Here is a 26,517-nt window from a genome sequence, read left to right as displayed (position 1 = left end):
AAGAGTTTTTCCACGAAGCCTGAGAGAACAAAACTATTGATTGAAACCCAATGGTCAGTATACCTCCCACGTGTATCTAAATACAAGGACCTCCCTAGAAATCAGCTGCCCTAGCTAATTTTTAACGTGCTGGCACATCTAACCCATTTGAAGGGTGGGGAAACTGGGGAGAAAAAGCCCACCATCCTCGCCAGCCTTTCAGCTGCACCCAGGCTAGGCCCCGGGCTGGGAGACCCCTGCTCGTGGTGCCTGGCCAGAAACACAACCTCACTCGGGACCTAAACTGGAGGGACAGCGTGTGTGCCCAAACTGAGGTGGGCGGGAGACCTATGTTGTCCCAGATGAGGGAAAGTTGGGATGACCCAGGAGTGTTCATTCCCTGGAAGGTTACTTTATTAAAGTCCATTTATTCACCCTGTTTAAGGAAAGCAGAATTGAGGCTGAGGAGACAGAGAACGGGGGCCACTTACTTTTTATTTTACATATTTCTGAGCTCTTTGTGTGTTTTAAAAGTTTATTTAGTTTGAGAGAGAGTGCACGCAGGGGAAGCGCAGAGAGAGCGAGAGAATCCCAAGCAGGCTCTGTGCTCTCAGTGCAGGGCCCCACATGGGGCTCGATCCCACGAACCGTAAGATCATGACCTGAGCTGAAATCCAGATGCTTAACCAACTGAGCCAACCAGGGACCCCTCTTTTTGTGCTTTTTAAAAACAACTGTTCATTTTCTTAGAATGCTCTCTCATTCTCTTACCCTAGTCAGTGTCCCTTATTGGATGCGACATCACCTCCTTAGGTCAGTCTTCTCCGGTCACCTCCTCTATGGCAAATTCCACTGCCAACTGTGTATCCTGCCTAATGCCTTCAGACCACTAATCACGACCTGGAATCCTCTTTGCAATGGTTTGTCTATTGAATCATCAACTTGCCTCTCTCCCAGAAGTATCCACTCCATGGATCTTATCTGCCTTGCTCCCTGCTACCCTCCTAGGGCCTGGGACCCTGGGGACTTCTGGGGGACACCCAGTAAATATTTTTGAAAAACCAAATACATGGACACACGTTGGGATCTACGAATGTCCACACTCATTCCACGGGCCTGGTGTAACACACAGAAACACAGTTATAATCGAGACCTGATTAACTGTAGGACCGGTCCCACCGATTTCTCCAAAAGCGACCCCTAGCCTACCCTGAGGAAGGCTTTCTACGTGCGCACGCACGCACGCACGCAGCCTGCTCTGGCAAATAAAGGTTTATCGAGCCACTCTCACATACGGCCGGATTGTCTGTGGTTGCTTTTGAGCTACCAGGGCAGCGCTGAGTAGTTGCAACAAAGACCACGTGGGCTGAAAATATTTACTACCTGGCATTTTATGAAAAAGTGTGACACACCCCGGGCGGGAAGAAACAGAGAAGCGTAGTCCGAGACTCTGACTGCAAATCCCACGGGAGCGAACTGCAGCGCTCACATAGACACCTGCTAGTGGTAAGGGTAGCTAATATTTTAGGTAGGCCTTGTCATGAGCCACGTATTGTGCTCAGTGATTGAAGTGTATTATCTCCTGTGATTTAATTCTCATGATAACACTCTGGGGGAGTCCTGACTGCTGAGGCTCCTGGAGGTCTGATAATTTGCCAGGGTCAAGGAGGTCAGTGCCAAAGCCAGAACTCAAACCCAGACCAACCAACGCACAGACTGTTGGGGGACAGAGGCTGCTTCTTACTCACGCTGCACATGTACGCATCAGACACTCAGGCTTCTCAAAAATAAAACAAAACTCTCATGGAAACCACTGCCTTCCCTCCCCTGGAGTAGATGCTATCTAGTAGAACCACATGCCAATTCAAAATGCCAACTCTGTCTTTGACTCGGACATCTCTCCATTAACGAATCAGCAACTGCAGGCTTTATTATCTGCACCGGGGATGTTTCTGCCTTCTCTCCCTTTCCAGAACATGTGGAGCTTGCTTTTCATTGTTACTATTTTCCTTTAACTGCGTCGTTAAACTCTGGAATTCTCTCTGACCCCCAGAAACCCTGCCTTCGTATCAAAACACAGGTTCCCCTGGATCCAGGCGGGATAACAGCTATGTCACTGTCAGTATGACAGTGCATATTCTTGACCACGAAACCTAGGTGTCAGAAGAACTGAGCTCAACAACACTGCTTGGGGACAGTGGCTACACCTGGAGGTGTAGTTTCTGGGAGAGGAACAAGGGGGTGCTTCTGGATGATGGTTATGCTCTGTTTCTCGATCTAGGTGCTGCATATGTGGATATGTTCATGTTGTGAGAACTCATTCAGCTGCACCCTTAGGAGTGTAAGTATATGCTATTTTCTGTAGCTATGCTCTATTTCGATAAAAAGTTCTACAATGCCCTCTGCAAACATAGTAATACACAACGGATCTTTTTTGCAGAAATACACATCTCATTTGCTTCGTGCAACATCCTTGTGAAAGGATCAGCAAGCCCATTTTGCGGGACCTTTGGGAGGTGCTGAGGTCACGAGCCCTCACGCAGGGGATTAAAGCCCTAATAGCAGAGACCCAGCTCCCTTCGGCTTCCCCCACGTGGGGACACAGGGAGAAGTGAGCACCCCGCAATCGGAAGGGGGCCCTCACCAGAACGCAGCCACGTTTTCAGGCTTCCAGCATCCGGAACTGTGACAAAGAAATTTGTTGTTTATAAGCCACCCAGTCTATGGTAATTTGCTATGGCAGCCCAAACAGGCAAAGACAGCTTACTAAGACTGGCTTGAGCGCCCTGCTAACCACTCTGTAGATACGCTCTCATTCTATAGATACTCTCTTCACAACAACCCTAACTTTATCCCTGCTTTATAGATGAGAAAAATGAGGCATGGAGAGGTCAAGGAACGTACCTAAGGTTAGACAGTTACTCATAGGCAGGCCAGGGGTTCAACCCAGACAGCCCCACTCCAGAACCTACGTTCTTAACTGTGATGCTAGTCACGCCTTTGGTTGGCTTTCCAGTTTCTAGTGTGGGTCTTCCACCTTCGGGCATGCGTCACGGCTCAATAAAACGCGCTTGTCCAACGCGTACGGGAACAAGAATCTCAACAAGTGCACCCACCTCCTTCATGGACGGCAGCCTGATTCACAGAGTGAATCTCCATGCCACACAAATGACAGGGTCCATGCTGGCCCCCTTTCTACCCAGGACTTCCCCATTCGTTTCTTGGAAATCCAGAGACCGAGCGCTTGGCCCACCAGAAGCCACAGAGGCCCAGATTAGGTTAGAAACCCCAAAGGTCGGGGCACCGGGTGGCCCAGTTGGTTGAGCTTCCGGCTTCTGCTCGGGTCACCATCTCCCGGTCTGTGAGTTGGAGCCCCATGTCGGGCTCTGTGCTGACAGCTCGGAGCCTGGAGCCTGCTTTGGATTCTGTATCACCCTCTCTCTCTGACCCTCCCCCGTTCATGCTCTGTCTCTCAAATAAATAAACATTAAAAAAAATTTTTTTTTCAAAAAAAAAAAAAAAAAAAGAAACCCCAAAGGTCTTCCTTTGTCTTCCGTGACGAAAGATCTATCGCTTTTTAATAAAAAAGTATTTGCTTACCCCGCACTCTTTGAGTAAGCGAAAACTATACCCCAACTGCATTAGCAAAGCTCGGGCAAAGTAAATATAACTTCTGTTGGATGTCTGCAATGTTCCTTTCAGTTGTGCTTTTAGAGGAAAATTTCAGTGAGAGCACTTTGGATCCACTTTTCTTTTAAGCCACATCGATCTCTATGAAAGGTAAAATTGCTTACCTATGTTACTTTTGAGGAATTTAAGTGTCCTGTAATGGGGGGGGGGAGCTATTTAAATACAATCGTCGATTTCATCAATTGTCTTCATTTTGGTTTGTTGAACTAAAATAATCTGATGAACGAACCTTTCCTCCCCCCAACCCCCCAAATCATTCCTAGTTTCCGAGACTATCAGGTGAGCCAGGAACTCAAATTAGGGGGGGAAAAATCCAACCACCTTCTTCGAATGACTGTCAATTCAGGTTTGGTGTTAAGAGGACAGGACCCTGCTGACTTCCTCACACAGGCAGTGACAAAGGCTTCCTAAGTAGTATTTTTTCCTACGGGCAGTCTGGGCAACGATGTCTACCGCACGGAGCCCCCACGCAGAAGGGTGCCCGTGCGTGCCACCAAGTTCCGCGGGTCACCCTCCAAACCGCAATCCCCTGGCACTTGGGGTCCTCGGGCCCAACCCTGAAACGAGCCTCTTCGCGCTGCCATCCTTGAGCAAGACGAGGCAAGGAACTTCCCGGGACCGGAGGCAACGTCGCCCTGAACCCAGAACCCGGAGGGGCGGAGGCTGCTTATGCCCGGCCGCCGAGCCCCGAGGTGCCAGCCCCGGGAGGCCCCGCAGACCTGCGCTGCGGGGCGGCGTGGGGGGCGGGGGGGAGGAGGGGGACCGTCGTGTCGCAGCCCCGCGGAGTGACGCAGGGAGGGCCCCCTCGGCCGGTGGCAGCTCTGGGGGATGCTGACCTCAACTTTGTTCTTTAAAAATAGCTGGGAGGCCGCGGCGCTCACGTGAGCGGCCCCCGCTTCCCCGGCACCCGCCCGGGGCTCCCGGCGGCTCCCGGGGTCGCACAGGGGGCAGGGCGGTGTCCCCGAGCCCCCGGGGACAGGACGGACGCCCCCGGCCCCGCGGAGGGGGGAGGGGAGCAGGGGGCGCCGGGTGGGGTCGGGGCGTGGGGCTGGGGGTGAGGGCGGGGGGTCGGCCGGGCCGCGGGGAGCGGGCCGCGCTCACCTTCTTCACCGACAGCGAGATGTTCTCCAGGATCCGGTCCTTCACCTCCCGCGGCTCCATGGCGCCGCCGCCCCCGCCGCCGCCGCCGCCGCCGCCCCGCCGCCGCCGCTTCCCGCGCCGGGGGCCCGGGGCCGCCGCCAACCGCTGCCGCCGGCCGTGCGGGGGCTCCGTCGTGCCGGCCGCGGGGCCCGGCGCCCGCCGCCCGGCCCTCGCCTCGCCCGGCCCCTCGCTCCGCCGCGGCCAGGCGGCTCCGGAGCGCGGCCGGCGGGGAAGAGGCCGCGGGCTGTGCGCGGCGGCGGCGGCGGCGGCGGCAGGAACTGATGTCAGGCGGGGCGGCGCCAAGGCCGGCGGTCGGGCTGGGGCGCCCGCGCCCGGAGACCCGCCGGACCCCGCGTCGCCGTCCCCGGGCCCGCAGCCCCTCCGGCCGGGGTCGCCCGGGACCCCCGCAGACCCCGGGCCCCCGCGCCCCAGCCCTTGTCGGCTCACAGCCCCTCGGGCCAGGGTCCGCGGGAGCCCCTTAACCCCGGGGACCCCCGGGTCCCCGCAGACCTTGGGCCCCCCGCCCTGCCCTTGCCGGCCCACGGACCCAGGTCTCCCGGCCCTCCCCAGCGACCCCGAGCCCCTCCACCCCCTCCGGCTGGGGCCCGCGGAGCCCCCCACAGACCTCGGGGATCCGGACAAGCCGCCCCCGCCGGCCAGCGACATCCCTCAGCCCACAGACCCCACCTGGACCCTCCCTTTCCTCGGCCCAGAGGCCCCTGCCATGCCCGGGGTCGTGAGACCCCCCCCCCTTCGCCCCCCCTCACCCCAGAGACCCAGGGCCCCTGGCTTCCGGCAGCCTGGAGACCCGGGCACCCCCACCCCGACCTACCCAGAGATCCTCCCCCCCCCACCCACCCTCTGGCCCTCTCTGGCTGCCCTGGCCCTCACCCGCCCCTAGAAGCCAGTCCGTCTCCTCAGTTCCCCACCCTCACGCCCAGTCCTAAACTTAAAGGCCATTTCAGGTCCCGGGTGCTCCTCCCCACCAACAAAACACACCCTCCGCACTTGCCCTTGTGTCCCAACACCCACTCTGATTCTTACCCACAGCCCATTGATTGCTACCCATATCCCAGCTCTCCTTCGGTGGGGCCGCATACCCTGGGGGCCCCAACTGCCTCCGCCCTGAAACCCACCCTAACAATTCCCCTCATCCCCCCAATTCCCCATCTCTTAAAGCCACCCACACTTAGAGTTCTCAGTCTCCTACCTGGCTCACTTAGCTCATTTGCTCTCCAAATAAACATACCCTGATGCATCCATTAGTCCCGCCTTTTCATTCTTTTCTTTTTTTTAAAGTCAATATATTGGGGCACCTGGTTGACATTCCACTCTCGATTTCCGCTCGGGTCACGATCCCAGGCTCGTGGATCATGCCCGGTGTCCGGCTCCATGCTGAGCTTGCAGCCTGCTTGGGATTGTCTGTCTTCCTCTCCCTCTGCCCCTCTTCCCTGCTTGTGCTCGCTCGCTCGCTCTCTCTCTTTCTCTCAAACAAAAAAAGTCAATGTATATCCTTTTTTGTCTCACTTTATGAAACTGAGATATAATTGACAAATAACATTAGTTTCAGGTGTACAACATAATGATTTGATATTTGTACGTTGTGGAATGATCGGCACCCTCTTTATTTGAAGACACCCCAGTTCTCAACTTCAGCTCCCTATATTTTCCCTCTGTGTCCGGGCATACCTTTCTCAGCCTCCCAAACCTGGTCTCCCCAGCACAGATGCAAAACACTGATTCTACAGCTTATCTTAAATGGACCCCTCCCCATACACAACCAAAAGTTCCCTCTCCATCCCTCAGTCTCCCCAGGAGAGATCCAAGATGGTGGTAGTTATGTTTTTGTTGTTGCCTTTTTGGTTTTTGTTTTAATATTTCATTCTTTTTCCATTTTTTAACGTTTTTGTTTATTTTTGAGAGACAGAGAACGAGCAGGGGAGGGACAGAGAGAGAGAGACACACAGAATCTGAAGCAGGCTCCAGGTTCTACGCTGTCGGCACAGAACCCGACACGGGGCTCAAGCTCACGAACTGTGAGATCATGACCCGAGCCATAGCCAGTCACCTAACCGACTGAGCCACCCAGGCACCCCTTTAATGTTTTATTTTTAAGCCATCTCTACCCCCAGCGTGGTGCTTGAACTTACAACCCCAAGATCAACAGTCTCATGGTCCACCAACCTAGCCAGCCAGGAGCCCATTGATTTGCTTTTCTGTCACTGAATAAGGGGACAAAATTACATGTCAAGAAAATGAAAGAGAACTACTTGAGAAACTGCATTCTATTACTTCAGGATCTAGGTCAAGAGTTCTTCATACTAATGATGATGATGACGATGAGTAATGGGTACTGACTGCGTGCCATGCGCTGAACTAAGTGCTTTACCTACATTCGTCTCCTGTATCCTCACACGACAACCCCTGTACAGATGATGGGAACCGTTCGCATCCTGAGTCAAAGTGCCCTTTACATTTCTTCGTACTGTTCTAGCAGGCGATCCTGTAGGGGCTTGGTCTACCCCTTTAGGAAAAGAAGTCAATCTCTCGGCTGAAGGCATTTCTTACTAGCCCTGAGCTCAGAAAAACAGGCGAGAACAGTCTCCATGGAGCTGAGCTCAGATAGAATGTCAGGTGGAGAAGACGTTACAGTTGCTGGGCAGGTAGAGAAAAGGCTGAGAACAGAGGACTCATTACTTTGAATGAAGAAAGAAATAGTCATGTGTCCAAATGTGTTGGTGGCAAGTAGGAGGGAAACTGCTTGAATGACCAGGCTAATAACCTTGGTGAGCTCCCGACCTGTCAGATCCAACTCTGGCTCATGAGAATCCACTGAGCCCAGAGTGGAACCAGTTAACTTTGTGATTCTCCCCTGCTGTTAAATAATAAGACGTCTTCTGGGCAGCATCATCTGCTGGACGCCACCTTCCTATAAATGGCTACTCGCAGCTTGGGCGTGGCTGCGTGATGGCTTCCACGGATGTGTTTATTGCTTGGCTATATACCTGTGATGGCCATTTCTGCCACGTTGTTTACATCTTCATACATTGGGGGATGGTCACATTCAACTTCTTACAACATTCGTTAGAAACTTACCGAAGGTCTGCATGGGTAAGCGGGTGGGAGAAGAGAGGCCCATTTCAGTCTTACAAGACTTCTTGCAGGAACGGGAAGGGGCCGAGGGCGTGTTCACGCGCAGATAATTGCCCCAGGCCCAGAACTCGAGTATGGAATTCACCCTTGCCTGTCAAAAACAAGGCAACTCAGGGGCGCCTGGGTGGCTCAGTCGGTTAAGCGTCCGACTTCGGCTCAGGTCATGATCTCACGGTTTGTGGGTTCGAGCCCCGCATCGGGCTCTGTGCTGACAGCTCGTGGCCTGGAGCCTGTTTCAGATTCTGTGTCTCCCTCTCTCTCTGCCCCTCCCCCACTCGCACTCTGTCTCTGTCTCAAAAATAAATAAACATTAAAAAAAATTAAAAAAAAACAACAACAAGGCAACTCAGGGGGCACCTGGCTTGCTCAAAAGGTACAGCATGTGACTCTTGATCTTGAGGTTGTGAGTTCGAGCCCCCTGTTGGGTGTAGAGATTATCCGAAGAAGACAAAAGCAGGAGCACCTGGGTGGCTCAGTTGGTTAAACATCTGACTTCAGCTCAGGTGATGATCTTGTGGTTCGTGAGTTCGAGCCCCAGCTCAGGCTCTCTGCTGTCAGCACGGAGCCCATTTTGGATCCTCTGTCTCCCTCTCTCTCTCTTCCCCTCCCCTCCCCTTCACTACCTCTCTAAAAAAGAACTAAACATTAAAAAAAAAAAAACTCAGAAAAAAAAATTAAATACCCCAGGATGCCTATCAATCTTGTTATAGGGAGTCACTGAAGCTCCTTCATTTATTGCACAAGACTGCTGATCATGTGGAAAGTGCATGAGACTCTGAGGCATGAGGAGTTGAGACGCTCAGTTGACTCATGCTAAGGCCTCGGGCAAATCACTCTGTCTTAGTTTCCAAATCAGTGTCACAGGAAAGATGACTTTCTTCTTCTTCTTCTTCTTTTAAATATCGTCCTGACCTCCCAACTGCACAATCCATCAGGCGAGGGATGAAGTTGGGAAAGAAGGCACATCACAGAAAGCCCACAGACTTGGCCACCAGCTCGTCTTTACTCTTCTTTCCAGAGATGTGCGCTGCCTCAGAGAGGAAAAAGATAGGAAAAAAGTCTGGCAGCTTTATCCTGCCACAGCCTTGAAAGGTCATTGGACTGGATCATTTACAAAAGGTTTTTTTTAATGTTTATTTATTTTTGAGGGGCAGAGAGAGAGAGAGAGGGACACAGAATCCGAAGCAGGCTCCAGGCTCTGAGCTGTCAGCACAGAGCCCAACACGGGGCTCGAACTCACAGACCACACCACGAGATCATCACCCGAGCTGAAGTCAGAAGCTTAACCAACAGAGCCACCCAGGTGCCCCATTGGACTGGCTCATTTAAAACAAATAAACAGGGACACGTGGGGGGCTCAGTTAGTTAAGTGTCTAACTTTGACTTCGGCTCAGGTCACGATCTCACAGTTCATGCCCTGGAACCCCGCCTCAGGCTCTGGGCTGACAACACGGAACCTGCTAGGTATTCTGTCTCCCTCTCTCTCTGCCCCTCCCCTGCTTGCTCTCTCTAAGAATTTTTTTTTATTTTAAAAAAAAAATTTTTTTTTTAACGTTTATTATTTTTGGGACAGAGAGAGACAGAGCATGAACGGGGGAGGGGCAGAGAGAGAGGGAGACACAGAATCGGAAACAGGCTCCAGGCTCCGAGCCATCAGCCCAGAGCCTGACGCGGGGCTCGAACTCACGGAGCACGAGATCGTGACCTGGCTGAAGTCGGACGCTTAACCGACTGCGCCACCCAGGCGCCCCTAAGAATTTTTTTTTAAAAAAGCAGGGGTGGGCAGGGGGATGGATGGGTTAAATGGGTGATGGGTATTAAGGAGGGCATTTGTGATGAACACTGGGTGTTGTTTGGAAGCGCTGAATCATCAAACTCTACACCTGAAATAAATATTACACTGGAATGTGAACTAACTGGAATGTGTTTTATTTATTTATTTATTTATTTATTTATTTATTTATTTATTTATTGAGAGAGAGAGAGAGAGAGAGAGAGCCAGAGCGTGAGCAGGGGAGGGGCAGAGAGAGAGGGAGACACAGAATCCAAAGCAGACTCCAGGCTGTCAGCCCAGAGCCCGAGGTGGGGCTCGAACTCACGCACCATGAGATCATGACCTGAGCCAAAGCTGGACGCTAAGCCGACGGAACCACCCGGGAGCCCCCAAACTAAGTGGAATTTAGATAAAAACTTGGTGGGGGGGAAGGTGGAGGGTGGTTTAAGCGACTATTTCCTCCCTGGCTCCTCAACTCAAGGCAAATACATTCGTGTTTCCAGAGGAGGGAGTAAATATTTCCTTGGTCATCAGGCTTGTGAAGCTGAGTCCCTGAGAGGGGAGATAGGAGGGGCTGGGGGTACATCACAGCAAGCCTCAGGTTCCTATACTTTAACTCTGGCACCCACAAGTGCAGACGATCTAGAGATCTAGGACTGGGTAAATAAGCAGGGGAGGGGCAGAGAGAGAGGGAAAGAGAGAATTCCAAGCAGGCTCCAAGCTGTCAGTGCAGAGCCTGAAGTGGGACTCAGTTTCACAAACCATGAAATCATGACCCGAGCCAAAATAAAGAGTTGGATGCTCACCCCCAGGTGCCCCTAAAGATTTCATTTTTAAGTCATTTCCACATCCATGTGGGGCTCAAATTCACAACCCTAAGATCAAGAGTTGCAGGTCCCACCAACTGAGCCAGCCAGGTGTGCACAGGTGATTTTATTTGAAAATGTTGAACATCCAGGGGACCTGGCTGGCTCAGTTTCGAGAGCGTGAGTCTTGATTTGGAGGCCGTGCGTTCGAGCTCCATGTTGGGTGTGGAGAGTGCTAAAAATAATAACAATCTATTGTTTTTAAATGTCGAGGGGCACCTGGGTGGCTCAGTCGGTTGAGCGACCAACTCTCAATTTCGGCTCAGGTCATGGTCCCAGGGGCTTGAACCCTGTGTCGGACTCTATGCTGAGCAGGGAGCCTGCCTGAGATTCTCTCGCTCCTTCTGCCCTACTCCCCTACTTACCCTCTCTCTCTAAAATAAATTTTTTTTAATTAAAAAATTTAAAAAAATGTTGAACATCCAGTTCCTTCCTCATCACTGTCCAGTCAGCAAGACAGTTTGGTGAAAACTGGGAAGTCATTCCACCTCCTAGTTTATTTTTTTTTAAGTTTGTTTATTTTTGAGAGAGACAGAGAGAGAGAGAGAGAGAGAGAGAGAGAGAGAGAGAGAGAGAGCAGATGCATGAATGAGACAGAAAGAGCAGGGGAGGGGCAGAGAGAGGGGAAGAGAGAGGATCCCTGACGGTGCAGAGCCCCATGTGGGGCTTGATCTCCCGAATCTTGAGATCGTGACGTGAGCCGAAATCAACAATTGGACGCTTAACCAGCTGAGTCACCCGGCCGCCCCAACTTCCCAACTTCAACGCCTCCATATCTTCACGTCACGGCATCTGGAAGGACATCCGGACTCTTCTCTGGCCTCCAAGGTCACAGCTGATTGGTCCAGCCTCTCTCCCTGACTCATCTCCCAAGCCCTCGGCTGGTGCGTGCCGGGACCTGTGCCAGCCCTTGTGCCGTCCTAGTGCGTTCACACCTGAGGACCTGTGCAGGGATGCTCTTCCCCAGTGTGGCAGAGGCCGCCCAGCTATTCGCCAAAATCCGCTCTCTCCACAGTGACAGCGTCGTAGCCAGGCCCAGGGCCAGATTACGTCCTCCTCTGTAGTGGGCACAGCTATCCCATCAAGTTCTCTCTAGCGGAACGTGAATAGAAATAAAGCGATCGACTTCTCGGCTGGGCTTCTGAGCAAGGAGTACTCCTCCGTGCTGTTTCTTCTTCCACCAGGTAAGATGAAGCACAGAGGAGGTCACACTTACGAGATGTAAAGAGCTAGGTTCCGGGGTGCCTGGGTGGCTCGGTCGGTTGAGCGTCCGACTTCGGCTCGGGTCATGATCTCGCGGCTCGTGGGTTCGAGCCCCGCGCCGGGCTCTGGACTGACGGCTCGGGGCCTGGAGCCCGCTTCGGATCCTGTGTCTCCCTCTCTCTCTGCCCCTCCCCTGCTCATGCTCTGTCTCTCTCTCTGTGTCAAAAATGAGTAAACATTAAAAAAAATAAAAATAATTTTTTTAATAAAAAAATTTTTTTACAGTTCATTTATTTTTGATACGGTCAGAGCACAAGTCAGGGAGGGGCAGAGAGAGAGGGAGACACAGGATCCGAAGCGGGCTCCAGGCTCTGAGCCGTCAGCACAGAGCCCGACGCGGGGCTCGAACCCACGAGCCGCGAGATCATGACCCGAGCCGAAGTCGGACGCTCAACCGACTGAGCCACCCAGGCGCCCCTAAATTTTTTTTTTTTTTTTACATAAAATAAATGTTAGCTTCTCAGAAGACCTTTCTCCTTGATTATTCAACACTAAGGAGTCTCTAGTCCCTTCCAACATAGAAATCTACTCAATTTTTGTTGTAGGATTTATTACTACCTGTCATGTTCTTATTGGCGTCACTCCTCAAAGACACTGCTATGGTATAAGCTCCCTGGGACTCTATGCCTTTGCTCAGTTCATGCGATGATGTATTCACAGCATCAACTTTGTGTCTGGCACATGATACTCAATGTTTGTTGAATTAATGTCTTCTGCTTAATTTTTTAAAGTTATTTATTTTATTGTGAGAGAGAGGGCACGAGTGAGAGAGGGGCAGAGAGAGAAAGGGAGAGAGAGAATCCGGGCTTAAGCTCACCCAACGCGGGGCTCAACCTCATGAACCATGAGATCGTGACCCGAGCCAAAGCCAGATGCTTAACTGACTGAGCCACCCAGGCGCCCCACCTTCTGCTTAATTTTTAATCCAATAGGGATGCAAAAAACCTTTGTAGCTCGCCGTAGGAATAAAAGGATGGAAGAGAAGTGGGACCCAACATAAAGTCACTTCTCTTTACACCTGATTTGGGCTTTTCCATTCTAGGAAGGTAAAGGATGAGACAGTATAGTCAAAGCCTACACAACCATCAGCTGAGGGGTGCTGTTTGCCTACGTCCCAGATTAGTTGTCTATGTGGGTATGATAAAAAGTACTGCTTCAGGGCATCTGGCTGGCCCAGTCTGAAAAGCATTCGATTCTTGAGCTCAGGATCATGAGTTCAAGCCCCACATTGGGTGTAGAGATTACTTAAAAAAAAAAAAAAAAAAAAAAAAGTCCTCTTTCAAAATCTATGCTAAACTCAAACTCAGCAGTCATCCTAGGCTAGAATTCCTAAGCCTGCAAACTGACCTCGGTGGCCTGGCCCGGTTTCAGGCCCAGTTGTGCTATGTCACTCCACTTACGGGACAGCCCCTCGGGGCCTTTGAGATGAGAAATCGCAGCAGCATGATGGCGCCCACGGACTTACTATCCGCTCTGCATCAGGCACCGCTCTAGGCACTGGGGATACAGCGGTGAGAAGGACAGGCATCAATCCCTACCCTCCCGCAGTTTCTTTCTGACGGAGAGAAAGGAAGTAGACAAGAAGCGAAATGCAAGGATGTTAGGCAGTGGTTAGTGCCTCGGAGAAGAACGAAGGGAAATGACACGGAAGGGGGTGGGTGGGTGGCTTCAATTTCAGATCAGGTCGCCAGAGAAGGCCTTTACGGAGGTGAGAGTTGCGGAAAGACCTGAAGGAAGTGAGAGAAAAAGCCACGAAGGTGTCGGAGGAAAGAGCATTCCAGACTAAGGAGACAGCAAATCCAAAGGCTCGAGGGCGAGAAAGAGCTCAAGGAATACGGAGGTCAGGGTGGCTCAGAAGACGAGTGAGGAGGGGAAGGAGGCAGGAGAGGAAGGCGGAGAGGTGGGTAGGGGGCCTTGGAGACATCGTAAGGACTTTCAGCTTTTATCCGAGTGGGAAGGGGCCCCACTGAAGGGTTTTAAGGAGAGGTGCGGGCTGGCTGTTGTGTTAAGGAAGAACAGAATGCAGGTGGACAGGAAGACCCACTGGGGTAACCCAGGCGAGAGGTGAGGGGTCCTGGGACCGGGGTTCTAGAAACGATGGGACTTTGAATATGTTTTGAAGTGAAGCCAACAGGCTTTCGGATGGATTGGATGTAGGTTGAGAGAGAAGAGCCAAGGTTTTGGAGTGAGCAACCGGAAGGATGATGTTGCCATTGACTTCTCGGGGAAAACGGAGAGGAGCAGGTGTGGGGTGTGGGTGGAGCATTTCCAGCGCAGGGCTCTGTGATTTCAGATACCTGGAGTCTAAATGGGAAAATGTCGGCTTTTAGTAACTCCCTAGGAGGAACCACACCACTCTAGCTTTTTTTTTTTTAATTTTTAAAAAATGTTTTCTTTATTTTTGAGACAGAGACAGAGTGTGAGCGGGTGAGGGGCAGAGAGAGAGGGAGACACAGAATCAGAAGCAGGCTCCAGGCTCCGAGCTGTCAGCACAGACCCCGATGCGGGGCTCGAACTCACCAACTGTGAGATCACGACCTGAGCTGAAGTCGGACACCCAACCGACCGAGCCACCCAGCTACCCCGTTTTTTGTTTTCATAAAGATGTAGTGAATTCCCCTTTCTCTGTGCCAAGGACCCATAATTCTTTCTGCTAGTAACTAATTATGTCTCACATTTTCTATCACTCTATAACCATTTTCAAATGGTTATCAAAAGATTGAGATCTGAAGAATGGCAGCATAATTCTTACCTCCAACTAGAAGTAGCCTTTGCTGTGGTCATTCTTATTAGACAGGCAAGGGATGGTCACAGGATAAGGGAGGGGATTTGTCTAAACTCCTCCCTATATATACCAGCTGCTCCAGGTCCATTGAAATCTTCTCAAGTGAAGACCCCACAATACAAACCATACACAAAGCAATGACTCCACATTGGCCAACCCCTCAAAGGTGTTTCCAAGTTACTCACTAATCTCAAAATCATTAATCTTATGTTACTTTAACATTTTTTGTAAAAAATTAAACACACGGCGTTTACAAGCTTTAGGATAGAAAAGAGATCATCCTGCAACCCTCAACAAGTAATTGACTCTCAGTAGTTCAGAATGAGGGGTCTCAATTTGTGAATATGTAACTGGGAGTCAAGACGAGACTCTGTCCCCTGAGCAGACATTAGAAGGTGGATATTCTTTCCGAGACAAAAACTGGGCTAGTTAATCTCTTATCGCGCACAGAGCTAGTCTACGTTTCCGTCTCTCTTTCAGCTAGGTGTGGCCAGTTACGTGGTTTTCATCGATTGTGTGTAGGGAGGGACAGGTACCATTTCCAGGTCTGGCCTGTAAAAACCACTTGAGCTCGACTCTCTCCTCTCTTCTATCATCTTCCAATTGAATGTAGACCAGGGCAACCTTGGAAGCAGGGCGAAAATGGCAGAGATGCTGAAAGCCTGTTTCCTGAATGACAGTGTGAAGAGCCCTCCTGCCTCCACTGACTTGGCCTGTCAGTGAAGGAGAAATAAGGTTCTATTGTGTTAAGCTACTTACATTTGGGTTGAGTATGTTACAGCGGTTAGCCTATCCTGATACAGAAATTGGTACTGAAATGGGATAGTCACCATTAAAACCCAAAAGACCCTGTCTTGGTGGTCAGGAAGCAAACTGATCTAGGGAGGCTAGAAAAATAGGAGACCTTTAAAATTCTGTGGCAAAACATCTACTAAAAACTCTCCTGTGGCAACTTGGATGGTTGACTACATTAACTACATAGCCCGAAGTCCAGGTCTACGAGGAAGGGTTGAAAACTCATGTTTGTGTGTTGATTTTTACACTATGAGAAAGACCAAAGTTTCGGAAAGAACTGGCTTGTCACAAGCCAAACTGGAAAGGAACAGAGCTAAGAACTTTGGGGCCTTGAATGCAGGGTTGTATAAGGAAATGAAGTCACGCTCGAGGACTGTGTACACGAAAGAACTCTTGAGTGTGGTTACTGGTAACGGAGGATTGACTGGAGCAGATAATCAGAAGGCCACTGTGACGGAGGAAATAGTTTTGCGAAAGAAACCACAAATCCAGAGTTCAAAAGCCACGGCCTCTCTTCCAAGCCTTCAGACCAACCCCCAGTGCTCTAGACTTGTGCCAACAGCAAGCTAAGAGAGCCGTGTAGCTCCCAAGGAAGGTAGAGACCTAGCACCTGCTTCAGATGGGACCATGGACGATGGATACGGGAGTTCCTTCCACTGAAGATAGAGCTTTAAGCAGAGGAGTTTCCCCGACCCCTTCACAAGGGTTGCACTTCCTGTTCTGTTCTGTTAAGGGATTTGCTAATGCGGTTTATTCTGTCCCTGCACCCCAAGGTGCAGGAGCAAGATAACTTACCTCAAGTTCAGTTTGCTAAACAATAAAAAGCCACAATCAAGACCTGAAGGAGGGCAGGGGATCGCAGGGGATTCTGGACTGAAGTCAGTTGAGTACCTGGATAGTATACGGAGCCATCTCCTTGGGGGGTGTTAGGTAGTGGTCGAAACACTGCTAGATGACCCTAACTGTACTCGTCGCGTTGGGCACGTAAGTAGATTGTATTCCACAGCCTCCCTCGTGCTTTGGTATGGCCGTCTGGATACCAAGCCAGGGAAACGGATACAGGAGTGATTGCACCACTTCCAGGCCTGGTAGAAAAACTTTCACGAACAACCCTCATTCTCCTCTCCCGTCAGTGGATGCTGATGTCCAAGGTAATCTTGGAAGCCACATGTTGAAAAGGTCAGAACCCTGGCAGCCTAGGACCCTGAATGACGGATTGCGTGGGGCAGAGCCACATCTAGCTCTTGGAACCGCCCAACTTCTGGTAACTGCATTTCGCATTCTCAAATCCCTTACGTGACACAATGAATAATACTAGCTAATACCTAATGAGCACTTAGTATGTGCCAGGTACTGTTCTGAAAGTATTAACTCATTGAATCCCGACAACCACCCAGAAGGTCCCCATTTTACAGATGAGGAAACAGAGGCACAGAAAGGTTAGGAAACTTACCCGAAGTCACATAGCCAGTAAGTGCCAGAGCAGCCTGGCTCTAGAGGCTAATCGAACCACGACACCCTACCACAGCGTTCTGTCTGTTCCAGTGCATCAGCTGCCCACAGAGGCACAAATGCACGGTCTCTGACATGCGCAGATAGCCGTGCCCCTGTAGTGGTCATCTGGAAGTTCACTTTAATGGCTTGGGCATAACCCATTTCTTCTGAGGTACAGGCAGCTGGCTCACAAATCACGGTGCCCGGGTACAAGTTGTTCAAAGGGGCAGGGAGACAGATCAGGACTCAAGTTAAGTAACCATCTCAATTTAAAAGAAACTGATCAAACAAGAGTCTTATGATAAAAACTTTATTGTCTTATTAAATATCAAATGTTTTACACATCACTTTTTCTTCAGAAAGTTCCTATTAAAAAAAGAAAAATAAAGTGTTTTGATTATTTAGGGCTGACTTAACATTTCAGTATGTGACAAAAACTCAAACCCAAATGCATCTAGTTCACTCAGCTGCAGACAGGTCCTATGTCCAGCCCCTAAACCAAGGGCACAGTGCAGCCAACTGTGGGATTCCTGAGTTTGGTTCCCTTAAGTTCTGAGTTTCCCAACTCTCAAAACCAAAGCGCTATGGAGTGACTAAGCTATCGGCAAGCCTATCTTGCCAATCTGCCTAGCTTTTTAAAGATGCAGTAGTCTCAAAGCTTAAAGAAAAGTCAGAAAAGCAATACGTGAGCAATTGCAAGAACAAATAAAAGGGTTAGAGAAGGGTTTCTATTTGCTAAGATTTGCCAAGTGTGGCTACAAAACTGGTAAACAAAGCTTCCTTGAGAGCAAAGGCCATTAGCTCAACTTGCCGTGAAGACGGACTTTGAGTAACAGTGAGCATCATCAATTTTTGCTGTACGTGCACGGTGAGAAAAGCAAGTATGACCAGTATGTTGAACTGCTCTGAGTGCATCACCAGAACTATCTGAAGAGGGTGATGGAGAGAACAGAGAATGGGATATAATCATTCAGAGATAAAGGTCCCAGAGAGGGGGCATAAACTCAGAAAGCTGTGGGGCCTGCAGGGAAAGAAAACTGTCTGGTCAGCATCAGGTCATCTCAGACTGAAGGAATCTGGAAACCAAATGGCTCGTCTGACTGCCTCTGGTAGGAGATTAAGAGAGGTCTACCTTCCTCTAAACCACAGACGCATTCAGTCAACGTTGCATATAGAGCAAACTCCTGGTAAACAAAATCATTTCCCACCAGACACGGATTTTCCCAGGGAAAAATAAGCCAGCATGCCCCTTCCCCAAGTCGGCTGAGAACCTTCGTATGGTACATAGAGAAATATAGTTCTGTAAAAATTCTAATTTTGTATTCTACACCCCCACCCCACGTCTTCGATAATCTAACTTTTTAAGGTAAAAGAAACATTCTCTAACTCCTACACCCTTCAGCCATTTTCTCTGTAGAGTTTATTCCTTAACATTGTGCCCTGAAACTTACCAGCTATATCCCCCTCACCTTTTACAGTCCCCCAGAGGATCTAAATTACCAATCACCAATAAATATCCGAGGAACTTGGGAGTTTTCTAATTGTAAGCCTCAGAAGTCACTAGCAGTCAGGTGTATGCCTCAGGATTACAACATACGTGGTGACATTTTAAAGAATGGGTTAAAGAATTTTCTTTTGATGAAGCGATCCTGCTGAGATTTGGTAGAGCCTCGAATCCTCTTGTGAATAATTCTGCCCACCACCCAGTCCCAGAACTATCGCTTGCTACATTTTCTGCTCTAGGTTCTCATTTCCACATTTTGCACTCAGCTGTTTTAAAGCAGCAAATGCCACAGAATCCTCTAAGTCCCGTGGGACCAGATGGTCAGTATTCCAGAGCAGCCATGCTCAAGGTGGGGGGCGGGCAGGGAGAGGATACCCCGGCACACTCCACATTTGTACCCTGCGTGGAAGGATGCCCTGATGGGAGGGAAAGCTCACGGTCACGGCTACATATTTGGGATCTCTCCCGTTTACTTGGACTTCTACCCTGCCCACCCCACCCCAGCAGCATAAATTACTTGCAAATAATTTATACTGATTTCTTCAAGTATTCCTATAAATATTTGAACATTTTTTGTTGGTTTCTGATTCCATAAAAAAAATTAAAAAAAAAAACATTTTAGAGCAGTTTTAAGCTCTAAATAAGCATCGAATTCCATTTTGAGCCTGATTTTCCCACTCTCTGAATTTGAACCAAATCATTCTAGTATGACTTTTAAAATAAAACCATGCTAATAGGCAAAAGCAGATCCTTCTCCTAAAGCTAAAATTTGTTTCATGTCTCCTTACTAGACAAAGCTTCATGACAGGCTTCTAATCTGATTTAGTCACTCCTGTGTTCTCAGTACTCACCAGTACCTGGCACACAGGCACTTAATGTTTGAATCAATCGATTTTTTTTTTAAAGTAAACTCTACCCCAACATGGGGCTGGAACTCACGACCCCGAGATCAAGAGTCACATTGCCCCACCGACTGAATCAGTTAGGTGCCCCATGAATCAATGAATTCTTAATCAAAGGCTCATACTGTATAGCCCTCAAGAGTACCAGATTTTCTCAAACTTTTTCTGTGTCTTAACCACCACAATACTGATAGTGCAATGAAGAAAAATCTAATAAACATCTAGAAACCATTTTCTGGTACTCCCAATGCAAAAAAGCCCTATTGGAATTTTTCCGTCTAGGGAAATCTAATGATTTGGTGCAGGATAATTCTGAATCGAAGGTGAGTCTTAGGACCACTCCATGCACGCCCTCTATTTCTAGGAAGGCCATTTTCAAACTTTCTCCCTGATATTTCCACTTTCACTCCCCACCAAAATGTGATGCCTCTGCTACTTGGAGAAACTAAGGCACAAGAGAAAATCAAGTACTTCAAAGGTTTACCCCTAAAAGCTTAACTCAACGAACTCCTAGGAACACCTCACTAACACTGAGGGACCTCTAAGATACAGAGCTTGAGCCATGAATTTTCATTTCCACAGTTCTCAAGGACACGCTTTAAATTTACTTGGTCTTTGAGGAATTGGCGTTTTTAATTCTTCCAGGAAAAAAGCTATTTTATGGAACTCCTAAAATGTTAACATTCATCTTCCAGGAAGGGAAACTCTTGATGACGGTTTCTTTCTAACTCAGCCACAGACTATACTGAGTAACCAAATTCAAAGGAGAAATTTGGCTTTTTGGTATTCGTGCTAGAGGTTGGAAGAATGCATAATCTAGTTAGCTTCTCTTAGAATATGTTACCGGTGATAACAAGTTTGAAATACACAGCAGTTCAGTTATGCTGCCTGCTCTCACTGCAAGTGGCAAAAAGGTAGGAAAAGGAAATCAGATGCAACTTTCCTGGCTGGTTACCGGCAAGGCTGTTTTTATATACATGGTGGGATAAAAGCCGCCGTATGTGGAGGATGTATCTGTAAATAGAAAAACTGCTTGCTTTTCATTCTATGTAAAATTAACTGTAGGCTATTTGTCAATCACACATGTATATATACATATGAGCTGATGGTTAAACCAATGAAGTTTTTATTTTTATGGCTTTTACTAGAGAGAGAAAGCTGTGCTAAGGGAAGAACAGGCAGATTCCAGTTTTAACTGGTTATCAAAATTGGTGACACAAAGTCTCATGTGTCTTTCCATTTTTATGCAACCCTCTTGCTAGAGAAATGCTTTGGACAAAAAAAAAAAAAAAACACACGGGCTGTGTCTTCCTTTAGTACATATGGAGACAAGGAGCGCTGGGAGGTTTCATAGGCTCCAAGGCAGACCAGTTTTAACACCCACCCACCATCTGTCCCATTCTCTTTGCCAAGCCACTGGTAATCTTTAGATGTTAACGCCTAAAGCCCAAACTGAGGGATCAAGGCCGCCGGCTGGGGCCCGGGGGGCCTACACAGGTACAAGTGGAAATCCTTCTTCCCAGCTTCAATGGGCAATATCTACAGCTGTGTTAGGCACAGGTGTCTGGTCACCAAGCACATTCCTACCCATGGAAACCAACTGAAGGTAAACCGCAGAAGTCCTCCAGGAAGGACAACCTTCTCCTCTCTCTGGTGAGTAAACAGAGACCACCCTTGGAGGGGAGCACTGACCACAGAACCGTCCGTTACCGGTTACGGCAAAGAAGCTATCCAGTAAGGTGGTCCGTTACTGTTGATGGCTGGCCAGGATCAGTTCTGTTGGCAACCAGAGGAGTTCACAATGATTCTACCTCATTTTTAGAGAAGTTAATCTCGAATCTCTGCACTTTTAGTAAAACTGACAAAGTTCACTAGTGTCGTGTTCCTTAATTCCCTTTGTGTTTTAAGAACTGCGTGATTTAAAATTATTCAAAATCCTAATAATGTCAGCGACTTTACGTTCATACGAATGATGGGACAGGAAAATAAAGTTTTAAAGATCCGAAGCAATTGTACACTGAAAAATAAATGATGAAAAAGGACAAGGCTATCTGGCAAGAGGGTTCAGCTCATTCATTCAAGGTACTCCTAAGGAGAATACATATACAACTATAGGCCTATTCGATTTTCTCCTAAAAATAAATATACATACGTAAAAAGCGATTGTAATCAAACCTTTTCCATACTGATATTCTGTATTCTACCTAGGATGGATTCCCAGATCTCCGCACTGTGAAAATTCAGTGGCCAAGCCGCTGAGCAGTGCGCCACTGCTCAGAAAGACTAGGAGGCCCGTCTTCACCCAGAAGGCCTCTTGGGAGGAGTCTGTTGTCACCGATAACTTCCCCCACCTCACATCCACCCCACTTTATAACCCTAAAGATTTATTAGCTTAGAATAAATTCCCAGTTACCACCCGTAAAGCAAATACGGGGGCCACTGCATTGCTACTGGATTTTGCTTCCCTCATAGCACCAACTACTTAATTATGGTCGCAGCTCTAAGAGTCGGTTGACAGAAATCCTACACGCAGTTTCCTAGTGCATCTTACGTCTTTGGTGTGGGGCAGGCAAAAGGGTCTGCAGCATGTGATTGTCTCAAAGAACATCTTAAAGACAACCTGGCTGACCTGCTGTTCGGAGCGCCCACGTGAAAACGGTAAACCACAACTCCTTCTGCCAACCGTCTCCCAACTTCGGAGGATCATGATGAATCTATGTGACTTTCCGCCACATCACTGAAGACTCACAACATACATACAAACGTCACAGCAAAAAGAAAAGAAGACGGAATAGGACAGAAGAGAAAGGTCTCTAAGTGCCCCCAAACGAAAATGTCAAAAACTCCTGAGATATGAGCCTCCGTTTTGATTGTGCTCAATGACTTGAATTTTGAAAGAAAGAATAAGCTTGCAAAGAGAGTAAGACTTCACACAAAATCATTTAACACTAAGTTCACGAATCACCCTTTCGAAGCATCTGTTTCAAACACATTGCAAACTCTAGCTTGGAATCAGGAGTCATTCTCAAAATTCTTTTCAATAAAACCAAGATTTCAGATTCCTGCTGGGTACATAAGATAATTTATTTTCTGGGAAAAACTACCTAAAATCTATCCAGTAGGATTATTGCACAGTGGGGCCCACAGGACAATGATTTCCAAGGGCTAGTCCTCATATAAAAAAAGGCCACAATAAATACATCTATCTACTATGCCCCACTCTACCTTGACACGGTAAACACAAATGTGACGCCGCCTGCTTTAAAAAAGAAACTCCTGAGGAAAGAAAGGGATGGAAATCTCTACCAAGGCCACTTGAGTCAGAAACTGCCATTACTATTTCCATTGCCGTAAAGGCCACTCACCAAACAGGCTGACCATTCCAAGCACCAAGATGAACCAGCGACAAGGTTATCACACTTCACGATATCTCACTCCGATCGCGGCTCACACTGAGCTTTGGAAGCACTTCCCAGTAGATGAGCTTAGAAAGGAAATGAACTGCAGGCAAATCAACCCCTTAGCAGAAGTTCATTGTTGGTCGCTAAGGGTTGAGGTGAGATCAGTAAGATGCTCGCAAACCCACTCTCTAGTAAATTCCAGCGTTTAGGCCATTATTTTTCACTCCCGGTCCTTGAAACATCACCAAACATTTGCAAACAGAATTACACGCTTTTCCCTTTTCTGTCTGGGTAGCACCACGTTCCATTCTGATGTTGATTCCCCCCCCACCCCAAAATACTTGGCAATCCATGCAGCAGCCTGTCGCGCACAGAGCAGCCCAAGTTTTAAATCCTCCCAACTCACCCCATAAAACTGCCAAATCCTAACCACACAAATAAAAACATACCACTCTAGGAGAGATCACTCAATTATTCTTCAACTTCCTCTTATAACTGATGCACCACCAATACACAGAGCACTAAGTGTAATTCCAAACACCACACCATGTGATCAAGTTTGTAAATGGACAATTGAGCCAACAAGCCATACCCTGCCTACAGCACAGACACAGCCAAAGTGGGAAGGTGATCTGCTTTCAGCTGCATGGGGGGTAGGGTTTCTCATGGCTTCTGCTTTTTAAAGCACTCACTCTCATTCTAAAATGGTATGCTATACACAAAACCATCAATTTTATTCCAGAATACATCATCTTGATAATAAAAAGCTTTTGTATGCACATACTGCCAATACATTTAAAAGGCCCAAATTTTAACAAATAGAATAGACAAATTCATCAGACAAGAGATAAGTTACTTTGGCCGAAAAAAATCTTTAAAAAAAATCTGGCTCAACATTCTGCTTGCAGGTCTCTACATATACTGTGTACGTGGTGAGTGAAAGAGAGAGAGAGAGAGAGAGAGAGAGAGAGAGAGAGCGCGTGTGTGTTGTGTGTCTATAGCTTTTTTTTTTTTTTTTTTTTTTTTTAAGGGAATGGAGGATGGTTTAGCCCACTTTTCCTTGGTTATGTAGGAACTACAATGTTCTTTGCGAGCAAGACAAGAAGTGCAAGGTCTGCATTTCCACCAACTCGATGCAAAGCCCCAAGAGCTTCCTGCAAAGTGAAGCCGGCACGGAGAATCCGGTCAATGTCTGCAGCAGGAAAAATCAGTGGTGGAAGAATGGAGGGACTTGGTGATGGGTGGCTGGTGGGCGGTTCAAAGTCAACAAGTGGCCCTGCAGCTTCAGGACAGACATCCTGTCGTGTCTCAGGCCTGTCTGTCACCGGATTCTGTGAGCCCTGGTCCAGATCTTCAACCAACGTGAAACTGGACCAGGACTTCGTTTGCTCAGAAGTGGGACTGACACCATCCTCCTCACCTGCTGAAAGTTTGGGTGAGATTTCTACACCTAAGGTGCAGTGTAATTGATCAGACGTTTTTGCTGAGGCTAGAGCGTCAGAACTGCTCTTGTTCTCGGATTCCCTAGACTCGGGGACACTTTCCTTATCAGTTACTAGGCCATCACCTGGATCCCTGACATTAATATTTTCTACATCTTCTACTCCAGCACCATTTGAAGTGTCTGTTAACTTTTCTGCCCTCACCGATACAGTTATGGTCTGATGAAAGGAGACTTGTGAACGCTCTTCGTTCTGGGTAACTAGAACATGCTCACTTTGGGTCCATCTTTCAGAAAGGTCCTTCACACCTGTTTGGCCCTCAGTTACCATTTCCGATTGACAGATAACTTCTTCAGATGTATTTTCTGAAGCTGGTTTACTACTAATGACCAAAAGTTCATGGAGTTCCTTCAAGGCTGCTGTTAGAGATGAGCAGGATTCCTCTGCTGACTCCACAGAAGGCTGACAACTGCCACAGAGACTTAAAGACAGGGAGCAATCCCCATCTTCTTTATTTGTTCCAGACATTTCAACGTTATTGTCTGGGAGTTGTAAATCCTGAGTGCAAATTGAATTACTCAAAATTTCGGATGAAGGATTACATTTTGAGGTTTCTACTTCCATCAGGGGATTATCTAAGGTGAGATCGGGTGCACCGATGTTCTTGACATTGGCATTCTGACCATCCGCTGAGTTAGGCACAGCCACTAGGGACTCTTCAACTGTATCCACTTCCATGAGTGTTTCTGAATGGGGGCAGCCAAAGCATCCGGAAGGTAGAATATTTTCCTCTGTACCTGGAAGGTCCACATTCTGCTGTAGCCTGTCTTCTTTCATTGTAGCTTCTAAATCAACACTTCTTTGTGGATTCTGTTGCCTTTCTCCAAGAAGTTCAAAGTTCTCTGTGTTACAGAGATGTTCCTGTTCTTGGTCATGTAGAGCATTCTGTTGTACAACCTCATGCTGTTCATTCCCTGGTTCTTTGTGCTGCTGAAGGCCATTCCCTTGACTCGGGTTCTGACTTTCTGGATGCCAACCCTTTTCACCTAGAAACCCCGGTGGTTCTTGCACACTAGTAGTCGTGACAGATAAACTAGCTTGCTGTCTTGTGTGGAGAGGAGATCTGAGGCCCTGGGTGCTTCTTTCAGCAGATTTCGCCATATTCTCTGCAACAATGGCTTCTTCGGATGAATTCTGCAGAGGCATGGCTGGAGCGCTGTCTGCTGAAGAAGCACAATCAGAAAGATCCTGTGGAGGAAGATGTTCTTTCTTTTCAGAGGTTATCTGGAATTCAGCGGAAGCCTTCAAAGCCTTTAGAGCTTTAGGTTCAATGCTGTCAGGGTCACTGGGCTCGACAGGGCAGCCTGAAGCAGAGACAGAGTGAGCAAGACTCATAGGATTACCAATCTCAGGACTCTGTCCTGAAGGATGGGCTGGATGGTTAAATCCATCTGAAGTTGGTAAGGATGACATTCCCAGTGAGGTAGTTTCTTTACCACTTTTCTCTACATGGAACAAAAGGGAAAGGAAAAGAGATTAATTAGCAGGTTACAAAGGCCAATCACTTCTCAGATGATACAAATCTCAACAGGACAGAACAAAATCAGGTCCTTAAACTTGGGTTTGTCTTAAACTGATACTTATACGAGAACCATTCTCACTGGGGTAGACAATTCAACATCACAGCATCAGAATAAGAGATAGGCACGTTCTTAACAAAACATGTACACTGTAATTCAGTATTTTTCTTTAAGTACCATTAATAAACACCCACATAATGGCTGCGTTAGTGCTCAAGACTGAAGGACATTCATGTATCTTTATTCTCCGTGGGTCCGACCCTCTTAGAAGAGTTTCTCCGAGTGTGTTCTATCACTTGCCCTGAAATCCTGTTTGCTAAGCATGCACACTCTGGGGCACCATCGCTGGGAGTAAACCCATGGGTCTGCACTTTCAAAAAGCTCCTCAGGTGGTTCTGAAGCATGTTACAGATTTTGAGGATCTCTGCACTAGAGTGATCCTCACATCAATGCACTTTTAGCATTTCAAACGACAAGACTAAAACCAGTTATATCTGGAACAGAGTGGGAATTATAAAGAGAAAGGAGAATATGCTTGGCATTCTCTAGGAGACAGAGAAACAAATATTCTATTTAATTCATTTCTATCCAAACTCCCATGATCCAAATCATGAGATAGCTGTCTGAGCAAGGACTCAAAGCACAAAAATAAAGGTAAAGAGCAAACACATTAGATCCAATCATCACCTTGCCAAATACGGCAACCTTAGAAAGGTTTATCAGTTACTTTATCACATTAACATAGTACA

The 26,517-nt window shown here is 48.1% G+C and overlaps 2 protein-coding genes and 1 long non-coding RNA gene across 7 annotated transcripts in view; 1 reads left to right on the top strand and 2 right to left on the bottom strand.

The window, feature by feature from the left end:
• PLEKHM2 (pleckstrin homology and RUN domain containing M2) overlaps positions 1 to 5,055 on the bottom strand; it is a 35,872-nt gene extending 30,817 nt beyond the window's left edge. Inside the window, exon 1 of one of the 2 annotated variants that reach the window (XM_086715770.1) lies at positions 4,771 to 5,055. In XM_086715770.1, coding sequence (XP_086571896.1) covers positions 4,771 to 4,830 — 60 coding nt within the window. In that variant the 5' untranslated portion in view covers positions 4,831 to 5,055. The remainder of the gene's footprint in view (positions 1 to 4,770) is intronic. The other variant, XM_086715769.1, reaches the window with a different exon arrangement.
• A 6,148-nt stretch (positions 5,056 to 11,203) lies between these two features.
• Positions 11,204 to 22,407, top strand: LOC147577798 (uncharacterized). Its single transcript, XR_015254498.1, has 2 exons — positions 11,204 to 11,786; positions 21,554 to 22,407. It is a non-coding gene; the product is annotated as an uncharacterized LOC147577798 (long non-coding RNA).
• Positions 17,234 to 26,517, bottom strand: part of DDI2 (DDI proteasomal shuttling factor 2) — a 46,359-nt gene continuing 37,075 nt past the window's right edge. For all 4 annotated transcript variants that reach the window (XM_086715764.1, XM_086715763.1, XM_086715766.1 and 1 more), the window contains one exon: positions 17,234 to 25,693. In XM_086715764.1, coding sequence (XP_086571890.1) covers positions 23,811 to 25,693 — 1,883 coding nt within the window. In that variant the 3' untranslated portion in view covers positions 17,234 to 23,810. The remainder of the gene's footprint in view (positions 25,694 to 26,517) is intronic.

Source organism: Puma concolor, chromosome C1 (genome assembly GCF_028749965.1).
Source record: "Puma concolor isolate L17-30 chromosome C1, mPumCon1.1.hap2, whole genome shotgun sequence".
NCBI classification, from domain to species: Eukaryota; Metazoa; Chordata; class Mammalia; order Carnivora; family Felidae; genus Puma; species Puma concolor.
This window is presented reverse-complemented; position numbering and strand designations above follow the sequence as displayed.